The sequence below is a fragment of the Manacus candei genome, unplaced genomic scaffold, assembly GCF_025592945.1.
Source record: "Manacus candei isolate 608988 ecotype Guabito, Panama unplaced genomic scaffold, ASM2559294v1 h1tg000005l, whole genome shotgun sequence".
Classification (NCBI taxonomy): Eukaryota; Metazoa; Chordata; class Aves; order Passeriformes; family Pipridae; genus Manacus; species Manacus candei.
Genome location: NW_026138053.1, coordinates 14,312,731 through 14,326,683, shown reverse-complemented (window position 1 = coordinate 14,326,683; position 13,953 = coordinate 14,312,731). Strand labels below are relative to the sequence as shown.

At 39.7% G+C, this 13,953-nt stretch overlaps 1 protein-coding gene across 2 annotated transcripts; it reads left to right on the top strand.

The window, feature by feature from the left end:
- Nucleotides 1-1,396: 1,396 nt before the first annotated feature.
- GCLM (glutamate-cysteine ligase modifier subunit) lies at nucleotides 1,397-13,316 on the top strand. Of its 2 annotated transcripts, none has more exons than XM_051799265.1 (7): nucleotides 1,397-1,675; nucleotides 4,269-4,334; nucleotides 6,078-6,162; nucleotides 6,915-6,971; nucleotides 8,248-8,450; nucleotides 9,777-9,891; nucleotides 11,603-13,316. In XM_051799265.1, the coding sequence occupies exons 1-7, from the start codon at nucleotides 1,556-1,558 to the stop codon at nucleotides 11,770-11,772; spliced, it is 816 nt and encodes a 271-aa protein (XP_051655225.1). In that variant the 5' UTR covers nucleotides 1,397-1,555; the 3' UTR covers nucleotides 11,773-13,316. The 2 variants fall into 2 exon arrangements, with proteins under 2 accessions (XP_051655225.1, XP_051655235.1); XM_051799275.1 differs by lacking the exon at nucleotides 1,397-1,675 and adding an exon at nucleotides 1,967-2,136.
- The last annotated feature ends 637 nt before the right edge of the window (nucleotides 13,317-13,953 follow it).

Below are 13,953 nucleotides of genomic sequence, written 5' to 3'. Positions count from 1 at the left end.
AAATATCAGCAAAATCTACAAGGTTACAAAGGAACATTGCTTTTTCACTGCCATAAATTTCCATTAAACGGAAAGATTTATGCTACGCAATGTTTGAAAACCTTCTGCTATCTCCAAGTTTAACTTGTTTGCATGGAATTATAACCATCAAAGCTACTTAAATGAAATATCAAATTATAAATTTCACCAAAAGAAAAGGCCTCTATGGGAAAGCCAGAAGGCTGATCAGAAAGATCTAACAGAACATCATTCATTACTAGTGTAAATATGAGCAAATATGGAGATGTACACTCCTTCCCAAGCCAACCCTGAGTCTGAGGGATTAACCTTTGGGCCTGGTTAGACCTTCTGGATTTTTATGTTACAGAAAAAGAAAAAAAATACTGCTTTTCCAAATAAGCTGGCATTTCTTTCAGTATATTTCGTTTCCATATGCTCTGTAATCATATACAATGAGGAAAACGTTTCCCAACATGAAAAAATTAATCAGAACATAAATATAAGGAACATTTAAACTAACATTCTGTACCAGAGTGATCAAGCAGTGCTTCAGACAGACAGAAGTTATGCAAATTGGTTCTCTTTATTAGCAGAACATGCAGCCTGAGGAAGGAAAATCTGTTAGAAACACAATTCAAATTCCCAAGCTGACAAGAAGATTACAATATGTAGCTCACTGTTCCCTTTAACTTGAGTTATGGGGGAAAAAAAAAGCCAACCACCCCCCCGGTTCTCCAGTACAGAAGGACTTTAATAGTCAGCATGTGGCATTCGAGAAGATCCCTGCTCTTAAAGAAAAGTACAAAATCCCCAAACCACAATCCTTCCAGAACCAACTGGTGTAAAACTGGAGTCCTGCTCTGACATTGTTTCCCCCAAATGCAAACACAGCCAGACGGGATAAGCGCTTGGGTGCCTTGTCTGGGCCTTTTAGCTTGGTGTCTATCAACGACTATCTGTTACTTGAACGCGCCAAGACCATAGTTCAGATGGTTTCATTAATTTACTGAGCCTGCCCAGCAGCCCACGGCCCGGGGGGTGTTACCGAACCCTTGGCAGCTACCGCCGGGCCACGTGTGTCCCGGGTACTCCTCTGGGCGCGACGCCGGTCGGGGTGTCGCGGCCACTGCCCCGCCGGGGCCGGACCCCGGACCGAACCACGGACCAGGACCAAACCACCGAGCCGGGACGGACACACAGGCTCGACCCGGTTGCGGTCCCGGCAACCCCCGGGACCGCCCGGAGCGCGGCGAAACCGGGACAGCGGCTCCGCCCCACCGGCCCGGCCCGGCCCCGCCCCCGGGCGGCCCCGCCCCGCCCCGCCCCGCGCGCTGCGCCCCGTCCGCCCGCAGGGGGCGCTGCGCGGTGCGGCCCCCGCGCCGTGAGGGAGCGCGAGGCGGTGCCGGTGCCGCTCCCGCTCCGGGCCCGCCCCGCCGCCCATCGTCCCCGCGCCGCCCCCGCCCCGGTACCGGCGCTGAGTCACGGCCGGCGCTGCCCGGGGCCGCAGGTGTCACGGAGAGCCCGGCGGCCGCCGCCGCCTCAGCGCCAGGACCCCATGGGTACGGAGGGCGCCCGCGCGCTGCTGGAGCGCGCCGGCAGGCTCACCCTGCAGACCGGCAACCTACTCAACTGGGGCTGCCTGCGCAAGAAGTGCCCCGCCACCCCCGGCGAGGAGGTGAGCGCCGGGGCGAGGCTTCCCCCGGGACGCCGCAGCGGGGGCTCGCCCTGGGGCCGGGGGGCTGGGCCGGCGGCGGCTGAGGGAGCGCCGGGTGCCGCTCCCCGCGCTGTCCGAGCGGGATTGTTGTCCTGGCAGGGCACGGGCTGGCCCGGTGCCCGTCACCGCGGGGAAAGGCTTTGGCCTCCCTCGGTCCGCGCCCGCCGCCGGCGGGAGATGGGAAAGGCAAAGCTGGGGTTTGTTCGTTTTTGTGTGCTTGGTGCCTTCTGCCCTGTGGGGAAGTCGGCCCCCCGTGCCCCCGGAAGCACTTTGCCCGGGGAAGGAGCCGGCCCGGGCCTCGGGTCTCGGGAAGGAAGAGTTAAAGCCCCTGCGAGTTTAAGTGCTGCCTGTAATGGCAAAGGAGATCCCTGATACTTCTTCAGCAACGTAAAAATATGAATAGCTATGAGCTTGCATTACAGGTGATGAAAATTCTCTTTTCTAACCTGAAGTTAATTTAATTTCTTGGTAGTGACAGGTCTTGGGAAAAGTAGTCATCGCTGTCCTCTTTAAAGAGTATACCTGTCATTCTTTGTTAAAAAGTTGAAAAGAACTTTTTAATCACCACTTTAAAACTATTACCTTTAGCAGTATGTATCAACACTTAGAACAGTTCTCATAAAATACCTGGAGAGCCTACGGCCATGAACTTCAGAACCACTGTATTTGCTGTCTCATCATGACACAGTAATCTCAGAATAGTCACTTAATAATTAGAAAAACTATGGGTTTGGCTGGTTATTGCCATGTAGTGACGCTGTTGATCACCTGGAAGCTGGATGAGTGCACATTAATTATTCACAAATGGTAAGAAAGGTGTCTGGGAGGATGATGTAACAAGAAGGAAGAATTCATCATGCTCTTGTTAGTTGTCATGTGATAATAACTTTTTTATTTGGCCTGGTTACTTATTAAAGAATCTGTGACCTGTGTGAAATAGGGCTAGTTTCTGTAGCAAAGACATAGCTGTATCCTTATGGGCACCTTTGTACGAGTAGTTTCTGGAGGGCTCTTAAATAAAGAGTGGCCAGCATGCATAACTCATCAGTTAAAGTATTTAAATTCGTTTATTTACAGAGAAATCTGTCTGCTTTCCAGAGTTGCTGGATTTCCAAAAGCAAATATTGGTGTTAATCATCGAAAATAAATTAGCTTTTAACTCTTCTATTTGGTGTAGTTAGTATATGTATAGTACTCAGGGGCAGAATGTAAGCTAAAATTTTGCAAACTATGAACACAGTGTTAGGAGTTTAGGAATGCAGCTGTGTTTGGAAAAGCTGGTCAAAACAGTCAAATACACTTCGGTTTCCACATGGCCCGAGGGCAGGGGAGTGGTGTGTTTTGGAGTCAGAGGCTTGTGCATAACTGCAGTAGAAATATGAACTGTGGTAGTTGCAAAGCAGCAACATATAGAGTATATATGTTTAGCACTGTCTCGCCCTCAGAAAGGAAAAGATAGCATTATAAATTGCATCAAAATAGGATGAAGAATTATTTTATTAAAGAGTTATTATGCTTAACTATTTACTGGGTCAGTTCTGGCCTTTTGACTCAGGGTTTTTTTTAAATGCTATTATAAATGACTGGGAAAGAATGTGTAGAATGTGCTCACAAAGTATTATTGCTCTATTGTGTCTTTGTGATATCAGGGAGGTGTTGACTGCTAGTTTGCACATGGTGTTATGAGCTCTCTGAATTAATGTAGGTGTCATAGGAAATTGCTATTTAATGGTACAAAGAGTAGGTTTGCACACAGTTATAAAATATACCGTTGAAAGTGAAGTAAAGCAGCAGCTCGTGGAAGTGCTCCTACCTGTGGCAGAGGGCAGTCGGGCAGTACCTGTACTTAACTCCCAGGACGGATCAGAGGGAAGTTGCATCATTGGTACAGCTATCACGCTGGTACAGAATGCACTTTATCAGCTGATTTAGACTCAATAGTTATATCTTGCTGTGTTCAACAAAATCCACGATCAGAATCTTAGTCGAGTTTATTTTGCATCTGTTGTCACAGGAAAAATGCAAATGTGGGGTAGGATCTGAAGGTTCCCCCTACAGTAATGAAGGACTTAAAAGCACTAGTGGTTTGGAGTAGGTAGGCAGTAAATGAGAAGGGTTGTATGCATCTTGAAAAGAGAGGTAATTAATATAATGAGTATTTACTGATTGATTGTAAAGCCTCATTTCTACAATTACAGCACATATGCTCTTATCTGACTACTTTGTAACTTAAGAATCTCTGCATTAAAAAAAACCCAAACCACCCAACACCCTAGTTGTTGCTGGCTTAGCATTATTCTTTCCTTTAGGATGGCATTGGTCTGAGAAATAAAGTACTTGTATGACTGCTAAAACTCTGAAAGAGAAGAGGAAAATATGTAAGTAAGCTAGTTTGGACAAATTTCAGAAGATATGAAGGAAGAATCTTCTGTGGAGTGGTGTTATTAGTTCACCTCCTCAGTCTGTCCTACCCTTGTATTTCCGTCCATGAACCCTTGTATTTCTGTGCAGCTCTAACCATACTCACACTTCAATATGAAAACATGTTTTGCAGGTGCGGGACTGCATCCAGAAAACACTGACTGAATGGAGCTCAAAGATTGGACAAGACATAAATCAGGTAGGAGAGATGTTATGCATGTTATCCACGTTACATGTGAAATCAGAGAAATGGGTACGTGGTTACACTTCTGAAATATAAATCAATCTATTAAATTTCTGTAAAAGTATATGCAGCTCCAGATACCTTAAAGGAATATATCTTAACTCCTTTTTTTTTTTCTTCATCTTTAGTAAATTTGGAGAGGTTAAGAAATATCAAAGTAAAGAAAGAATCCTGTTGGTGGCAGATAAGACAATTCTTACGAAACAAAAGTCCTGGTCTGTAAGATTTTAAATTAATTGTTGGGACAATTAGAAAAAACAAATCTGTGTACCATGGAAGTTTGCTAGCATGCTTATTGAAACTCAGTGGAGAATTCTCTAAACTATGGAGTTCATAGACAGCTGAGAACCATCCCATTTGGAGGGGATCTCTGAAGTGTAGCATCTGTTGTTTCGGAAATACTTCTGAAGATGCAGAAGTGGCAATTTTCCCTTGAGAGCTAAAGACTTCTGCATAAGTCTTAAAGCCACAGACATGGACATCTGACATTAAGATCTGGGTGTATTTGCCTGCTTCTCTTTCACTTTTGTTTCTGAAATTCAGCAAAACAATATTAGGTTCCCGCTAAATACATTATTTGCTCTGTGAAATATTAGCATGTTTCAGGAAAAGAAAAGGCACCCAAAAACAACAACAAAAACAAACCTAAAAAAACTTTCTTGATAGTTTCTTTGGGTTTTGTTACCAGTTCTTGTGTAATGATGGCATCAGCTGCACATTGCTGCATTCCAGACTGGAGAGTATGAGGCAGTTATTGCTGAATGATATGTGGAGGAACTAATGATTGTTCAAGAAAAGAACATAAACACTTGTCTCTGTAAGATGTAGTGATCCATCAAAGTAAATTATTTAGTGTAAGCTAGGTTTTACTATCAAAATATGTTAACTGCATAATTCCAAATTCTGTCTTGAATTATACTGATATCCAATAATTTAAAAAAAAAAGCTAACTTTTGTTTAAAATGCTGTTTAAAATGCTTTGAGTTATTGAATAACTCAAAGGCTCACTTGAGAATCTTTTGGTAGGGCAGCAAAAATTACCAAAGAGTTTTTGATTGGGGCAAAAGTTTTTTGGTTGTATGTGCATGCATATAATACAAAGTCTCATGTAGATAAAGACTTTAAAAAGTCACCTTGTGCCAGCTGACATGAAGTGTCAGCCTAGTCTTAAATGAGGTCAGACGGTGAAAAGTCTGAAACTTTCCTAGTTTTTAGTTTCAAAATTACTATTTTAAATCTGTATTTTACATCATTTTCACAGGCTTCAGTGAAATTACAAAATACTTTTATGCAAAGATGTTCCCATCCAACACTCAAATCTCCTAATTCTCATGGGTTTTTTTCAGCTGATCATGAGGCTTTTTTTAAAAAAAGTGTAGTTTGAATTAGCACAGCAGTCTTTTTGCATCATAAAATCAGACCTAGAACTACTAAATCTTGTTCCAATAATTCTTACCAGTAATTTATACTTTTTTATATTAGAGGCATATAGGGCCTTTTATATATCTTCATTTTTCTGACTTCCCCTCAAAAATCAAGAAACCTTGGGTTACTTTTTGTCATTGCATTTTTCTACTATTTTTCTGTCTAACTGCTGTAAGGTGCCTTTTTTTTTTTTTTATAATTTTAAATACATTCTTCAGGGGCTTACTGTCTTCTCTTGATGAGTTGCTCCTAAGTCTCATGTACTTACTACAGGAAACACTGGAGGTTCTGGAATGTACTGTAGCTCAAGCTATAGAAAAAATAAATCCTGAAGAAAGGGATGAGTTGAAAGTATCAGGTAAGAATACAGTAAAAAATCCAGTGGCATAAAAAGGTTTCATATGCAGTCATTAATAGGATATTCATATATGTATATTTTTTTGCTGTGTTTTGTAATTGCAAAGTCAGATGACACCAGTGCACACCGAGATACTTTGGGTAATCTAAACGTTGTCTAAGAAAGACTTGAATTAATATTGCAGGTTTTAAAGCACCTCGACATTTTTCTATTTTAACTTACATCACCTCAAGATATTTTAAATGTATTTTGTGAGTCTTTGACTTTTTTGAAGCAAAATATTACAGCTAATACTGGAATTAAGAAATAGCATTGGAAGCACATTTATTTGCATAATTTTTCCAGGTTGAATATGATGAACTTGAAGGAGGCAGTCCAAACTAACACTAGTACATTTTGAGTCTCAGTAAGTTGTGAAGAAGTCTGTTCGTACTATTACATTTGGGGTTTTTATACAGGTTGTTACGGTTATTGCTTAGTGTCTTGATGCTTTACAGCTCATTAGATCACCTAACTGGATGATTTCTTGTTCTGAGACTGCACAGCAATGTGGAAAGTTAAGAGAACAATGTCTTTATTGGGCAGTCACCTTTCAGAAAGTTGGTTTTTTTCCAATTTTTTAAGTAATTGGTGTATATTCTAAAAACCTTTTACCCAAGAACTCATTAATAGTGTATATAGCAAAAGTAAATGGCTATATATTAATAATACTTGGCTTGTTTAGTTATTGATTCTAGTTTCTTTGAAAATAGCAAAGCTTTTCATCGTTGGATCAAATTCTCCATCGATCAGAGATGCAGTTGACCTGGGTAAGTGTGAAACTCATAATTATGGTACAATTTCTTTTTTACTCAAGAACTTCGATGGGATAGGTTCCAATTTTATTTCTAAGAGGTGTATTTAGTCACTGTCACAAATATATCCTGTTTTCCTATTAATTGACACTTAGGTAATCAAATCTTTTTGCACATTAGTTCAGTCAGTAAACTTACTAAATGTGGATCACTGTGACCTTGGGTCCACAAACTCAAATGTGATTCCTTCCTTCAAGCAGGAGCAAGTTTTTATTCTATCCCACAAAACTTGTTAAAAAGTGAATAGCATGTGATGTTTTAATAACAGTGATACAGTAGTTCTTGTTAGTTGCCAGTTATTTTTAACATGATAAACTTTGCTACTGACTGTGTGGTATTTCAGAGATTATTTAGGAAATCAATGCTGTAAGTAGCTGATGAAATAGTTAAGTTTTATTGAAAATACCATATCTGTACTGATACATAAAGTTTGTTGGCCTAACGTAGCAGTAATTGTGAGCAGCACAGAACTTCACCACTTCATAAGATTGTTGGGCATAAGGGGTGACCAAAAAAGGAAGGGTCGGATATAATTCTTTTCTATTGATGCCCCAGTTAATAGCCTCTTTATTGCAAGTTGCAGTACCATTTGTTAAACATACATTAATAGAATCCTTCTCTAAGAAAAAATAATTTATTTAGCTACTTGGTTCTGTTCCTTTTGCTGTGCTGAAGAGGCCTCATGATGTGCATTTTTGCTCCAGCTCAGTGATACTCCAATACTTCCACTTCTCTCCTACATTAAATCTCCATATTTGGTGTGCTTTTAGTCTAACTCCTCACGTGTATTAAGTAGTTTTGCTAGCCCATGCCCTGTCCTTGAGTTATAGTTCAGAGTGAAAGTTACAAATTTTAGAAGAAATTGAGAGTGAAAGAATAAAGAATTGTATGTCACCACTGTCTTTAGAGGAAAATACAGTTTTAATGTTGAAAAGGAGAAAAAGCTTCATGCTTTTGTTCATTTTCTGTTGGTTTTGGTTTTTGCTTTTTTTCTTTCTTTCCCAAGACTTACAGTTGAAACTTGGTCTTTTAAAGTGGCATGTTTGATTGTTTGATTGTTTGCTAAAGATTGTTTACTTCTCTTGACTGCTGATACACTTGCAGTTTCAAATGGTGAATGAGAGGCTAGTGGAGTGAAGCAGGAGGTGTGGTTTTTGCTGAATTAGAAGTCATGGTGTTTATGTTTGTGTCTCACAAAAGATTTTTCGGTGTCTTTGTTCTTTTTCTGCAGCGTGTTCTGCCCTCGGAGTTGCTCAGTTAGACTCTGTCATTATTGCCCCACCTCCCATTGAAGATGGAACTAACCTCTCCTTGGCATATTTGCAACCTTATTGGCAAGAACTTGAAAATCTAGTTCAAAACAAAAAGATTGTTGCCATAGGTACCTCCGACCTGGATAAAACACTGTTAGAGCAGCTGTATCTGTGGGCACAGGTGAGAACAAACTTCCAACTCACAGCATTTCTTAGGACAGAATAACTGCTTGTGGCTGACACACTTAGAAACATTTGTTATAAATGGGTTTATATACAAATTATTAATTAGCTCTGTTATTGTCAGCATTTTATGGATGGTCACAATGTTATTCAAGGTGGGGGAGGCTCAAAGTGTGACTGTTGCTTGTTCAGTGTTCTTATGTACTGACCACCAAGAGCTGGAAACCACAAGTCTGTTCAGTAGCAGGTTCTTTGAGGTACTGAAGGTTTGAGTTTTGAATGCTTTTATATTTAGAAAGTATAAACAGTACACCTACACCTTCAGATTTATTCCAGTGACTCTGAAAACATAGCTGTTTTCACTTAAAGCTGTATTATGAATAGAGGGATTTCCCCTAGGAAAAATGCTTTTTGAATGGAAAGCTTAAATGTAAAGAGGAAGACAGACTGAGGGAAGTAGCACAATATTCTGTTGTCCAATGAGACTAATTCATAGAATGGGCTGAAAGATCATCTAGTTCCAACCCCCCTGTCATGGTCAGGGACACATTCTACTGGAGCAGGTTGCTCAAAGCCCAAATCAACATGGCCTTGAACACTTCCAGGGATGGGGCAGCCACGACTTTTCTGGGTAACTTGTTCCAGTGCCTCACCACCCTCACAGTAAAGAATTTCTTCCTAATATCTAATCTAAACCTGCCTTGACAGTTAAAAGCCATTTCCCCTTGCCCTATCACCACATGCTCTTGTAAAAAGTCCCTCTCCAGCTCTTGTAGCCCCTTTAGGTACTGGAAGGGGTTCTTCTCTTCTCCAGGCTGAACAACCCCAACTCTCAGCCTGTCTGCATAGGAGAGGTGCTCCAGCTCTCTGATCATCTTTGTGACCCTTTTGTAGACTCGCTACACCAGGTCCACGTCCTTCTTGTGTCGGGGCCCTCAGAGCTGAGGGCAGCACTCAAATTGCCTCTTAACAGCTGAGTGATGGAGGACGGTACTAGTGTGTGCCCATGCTCATGTAAGCTTTACATGAGAGGGGAAAAAAAAGCAGATAGGAAGTCAGAGTGGAGTGACTTAGCACTCCTCTTGCTAAGGCAGCACCTGAAGTTAGATCCTACTCTTGTTCTGGGCTCTGTGCTGCAGGGAATTGCAGAGCTGCCTACATTAATTAGTCGTGTAGAATTAATTAGCTTTGCTCAGCCTTCAAAACAATGGTCAAAGGCAAATTGTTGAAAGCAAAATTTCTGTTGTAATAGAGGGTATTGGGGAAACAACTAAAGTAAGTCCATTAGTATTTTTTTCTTATAAAAGTGTTTTGTTACTTTCAGGTGAAACCAAGTAGCAATCAGGTGAACCTAGCTTCCTGCTGTGTGATGCCACCTGATCTCACAGCATTTGCAAAACAACGTGACATACAGCTATTAACTCACAATGACCCAAAAGGTAAGACTTTGCCAGCTAAGTTAATAGAAGCCTTCGAAGTGCATTTATTCAATACAAAATTGGGAATAATCTTTTCAAAGTTTGTTACATTTGAATCCTGAGCCAAACATTCTAAAATTTTCTCCTTTATAAAATATTTCTATTAAGTTCTTGCTGTTGCTTCAAGGAAGAGGGGGGAGAAAGCAATCTTTCGGCTTCAGATAGTTTCTTGAAATAGTTTTAATCAGAGAAAATAGAGTAAATAGAGGAACAACCTACGAGATGTTTGTAATACGTATGTTAATGGAATTGCGTATTTCCACAAAACATAGAATGAAAGGACAGCTCTGTTGCTGAAGGCAGTAAATGACAAATGAAAGTCTACTTGCCCAGGATTTGTCTGTGAAATAGATTACATAGAAATGTTAATGGTCAGTTGATTTCTGAGTAGTTTGGTAATACTAGGTCTGTAAAATTACTATGCTTTAAGTAGGATTCTTTCAAAGTCTTGACTTCTTAACATTATTACAAAAAATGTTGCTGTAAATTCTTCACTTGTTTTATGTAGTGATTCATTTGCTTAATGATTGAAGAAATTGGAGGCTTTCCTTTGGGCTGTAGAACTGGGTTGCCAGCTCTCTAGAATATTCTGGGTTATTATATTAGTTTCTTTCAAACATCATCTAATCTTCTTCACTATAAGGACACCTTAAATATCTTGCTGGAGTAATGAGAAGTCTTAAACAATATTTAGTTAATTCCTTCCCTACATTCTTCGTTCTGACCAACTGTTCATGATGATACTTTTCCTTCCTTCTCCTTCCTTTCCATTTGGCCCCAAAGACTATATGAAGCGCTACTTATGAAGTATAGGCTTCATAGTACCACTGTTACAACTAATGAACTTCATCAGTGCCTGAGCATGATTTATCACTGCTCTGGCAGTGTGCAGGATGAATTTCCATTCAATCTGACAATTTCCATGTCCCGTGAAGTTCAAAATGCAACTTGCAATTTAATAAGTACTCTCTATCGTAAGTCATGAAATGAAGGAGAAGAGGATTTGATAGAAAACAGCACAAGTAATGATTCCTTTATGCATTGTTTGCTAAGCTTAGCTTTTCTGTAATGACCAGCTGAGAGTATTGATTCTGTCTTTTGGGAGCACCCCTCATCAGTGAGATTGTTCTCTTGACTAATTTTTCAGAGGAAACAAGGAGGATTTGTACTTGCCTTCCTTTCCTGCTTTCCGGCATTTAAACCCATTCCTTTTAATGCTTTCTGGGCTTGTGGTTATTATGAGCCCAGTTATGGGAGATGCTATAAATGCTGAGCTTCCAGTGACTGCAGAGGTAACTCTGAATGCTCAGTACTTCGCTGATTTCAGCCTTATGCTTAATTCACCTCTAGTTTGTCTAGCTCGCTTCTCAAATTTAATTTTCATTTTCTCCTGCTAATGGCTCTACTCATCAACTCCATTTGGTATGGTTAAAATTTCAGTTAATTGGTTTTGTAGGAAACACTCAAAGTTGCAAAAAAAGTGTCCTGAAGATTTACTCTGTAATATTTAGCTGCTTTTACCCTACATGCATTCTGGAAGAGTGGATCTGTAGAGTTAGTGGCACTACTTAGGATCTTTGACTGTAGGAAAAGGCTTCTCTTAGTAAGTGTTGCTTTTTGCAGCTGTTTACATGACATTATTTTAAGCACAAATGTCCCTTTTTAACTTCAGAATTACTTTGTGAAGCAAGTTTCCAAGAAGTTCTTCAGGACAGCATCCAGAACGTGAAAGCAAGCGAGTGGATTCCTTTATGGCTTCTGCGGTATTCAGTCATTGTAAAAAGCAGAGGAATTATCAAGTCCAAAGGCTATATCATGCAAGCTAAAAGAAATGCATCTTAAAACCTTTTTTTTTTTTAATGGCTGTTTAAATTTCTTTGGGATGGGGGAACATTGCATTTTTCATAGAAACACTTTTACAGCATTTATAACAAAATACCAAAAGTTGTAATTATTCTGTGTGATGTCAGCAAGAGTGTCTGTAGTGTTCTAACACTATTTTTCTTTCTTAACCTATTGACCAGTTCATTTAAATTATGAAATTTATTTTTATTTGAAGCTATCTATAGAGTAACAGTTTAAAATATTTTTCTTTTTATGACCAGTTCACTGTAAAAATTATCATTATATTTTAGCTGCCATTAGGTAGTATAGAGAAACATATATTTTTGGTTTTTTAAAAAACAAATTTCTCTTAAATAATACTTATCTGGTAGGTGCATAGATTTCAAGCATTCAAGGACTAGTTTTTATAGAAAATTGTCATCTTTTATGAAAAACTACCCAAAAAAATTAAGCTGGTATTTCATTGCTTGGTATGTATATATATGCAAGTCAGCTGTTTAATTTATGGGGATGGGAAAATTGGTTTATTTTTAATAGAGTGTAAAAGATCTCTGTGATTTAGAAAAAAATTGCATCTTCCAAATTACTTTCTGACTGTTACTTGAATTCCTTCTGGCTTCTTTGTGCCTCAATACGCTTTGTTTGACGTTCGCACAAGTGTGATGGCATTTTTGCTGTTTGAAATAGAAAATGTATTATTTGTGAATGTTTAAAATAAGATTTGAAAACAAGTGATGAAGAAATCCGTTAATCAAAAACTGAATTGTGCCTGTCTCCTTCTCAACTGTGGCTTGTTTTTTTGATACTTGTGACCTACACAATCAATTGGCCAAGTAGAATAGACAGTAAATGCTGGTGCTGTTCATTATAGCATTGTGTAAAATTAATTACTTCTTTTGCAGTTGCCTAGGAAACTTTGATGCTTGAGTGCCATTCAGAAATGACAAAACAAGGGTTAGCTTGAGGTTAGGTATCTTTCTGACTGGCAGGAGCTTAGCGCACTGGCTTTCGAATCCAAGAGAGATTGCTGCAGCTAAGGCAAGGCTTCTGGTTTAACTTAGTCTTTCTATCAAAAAGGCCTTTTCCTCCCCTTGGCCATTAAATCACAATAGATAGCAAAAGCTCAACTTGTAGTTCAGCAGGAACTTTGACACAGTGTCTAAGACAATAAATTTCATTTTGATTTCAGGCAGGGGCATTGACCTCATACTGGTAGTACTCATTAACTTAGTTGTACATATTTTGAGATTTGGACTGTAAGGGAATCAATTTTCATCAACATCTTTTAAATTCTGTCATATAGGCAGCTAGTGGAATTTGAATGCCTGTAGGTAGAGTGTCAGCTTCATATAGTCCATTCCACGAAGTTAAAAGATGAAGGTTTTTCAAGATACCTTTTGAGTCCTCAAATATCTTATTTGTAGGTGGCAAATAGTGGGAAATTTTCTTTGCTCTTCAGTTCTTTTGATAAATGAGAGAGATGGGGAACTGGAACTAGTAATGCATCAATAAAAGTTTGAATTTTTTTCTCCTAATCAAAATGTAGTGGGTTTTTTTTAACATTGGGCAAGTGTGTGTCAGAGTTCAAAATTACATGAGTTTAATTTTAAACTTCCCTACCAGCTATGAGTTGTGTGCTGCTGATGATTAACCACTATCTGTAAGTTCTGTCTTTATTTGGCTTATACATTCTGTATCATATTAACTTGTGTGTGTGCTCAGTTTTATAAATTGAAACAAAACAAGAATTATTCAAAAACAATGGAAAGGCTGTTCTACTGGGATCATGATTTATTTCCTTTCTGTAAACTGTTAACAATTTGCTTGCTGTAGAAAAGTACCTTCTAAGACATGGTATTTCTAGATTCAACCTGATAAAGTGTTACGCTATTGGTTTCACATTATCTCATTGGTTTGTTTTGCATCGGTCGGAGAAATGGGATTTCCTTCCATGAGAAACCCTTTGAAAGCTTGATTAAATTTTAAATTCTTGTAGGCTTTTAGCTAGTGCTTCTTATCTCAATACATTCTTATCTCAGTAAGAGCATTTTACACTGTCACAAAGTCTTTTGCACTTCTTCAAGTGCCCTACACCCCGCGATTCCCCCTTAGCGGAACCCACCTCCCCTCCCGGCCGCGGCCGCGCTCCCCGCAGCCCGGTGTTCCCCCGGCGGGGCG

What these genes read in the sequence shown, in the direction of transcription:
- GCLM (XM_051799265.1), top strand. Translation starts at nt 1,556, where the DNA reads ATGGGTACGGAGGGCGCCCGCGCGCTGCTGGAGCGCGCCGGCAGGCTC. An exon ending in TTGGACAAGACATAAATCAG is followed by an intron (nt 4,335 to 6,077) that starts GTAGGAGAGATG and finishes TACTTACTACAG; the next exon opens with GAAACACTGGAGGTTCTGGA. An exon ending in AGCTGTATCTGTGGGCACAG is followed by an intron (nt 8,451 to 9,776) that starts GTGAGAACAAAC and finishes TGTTACTTTCAG; the next exon opens with GTGAAACCAAGTAGCAATCA.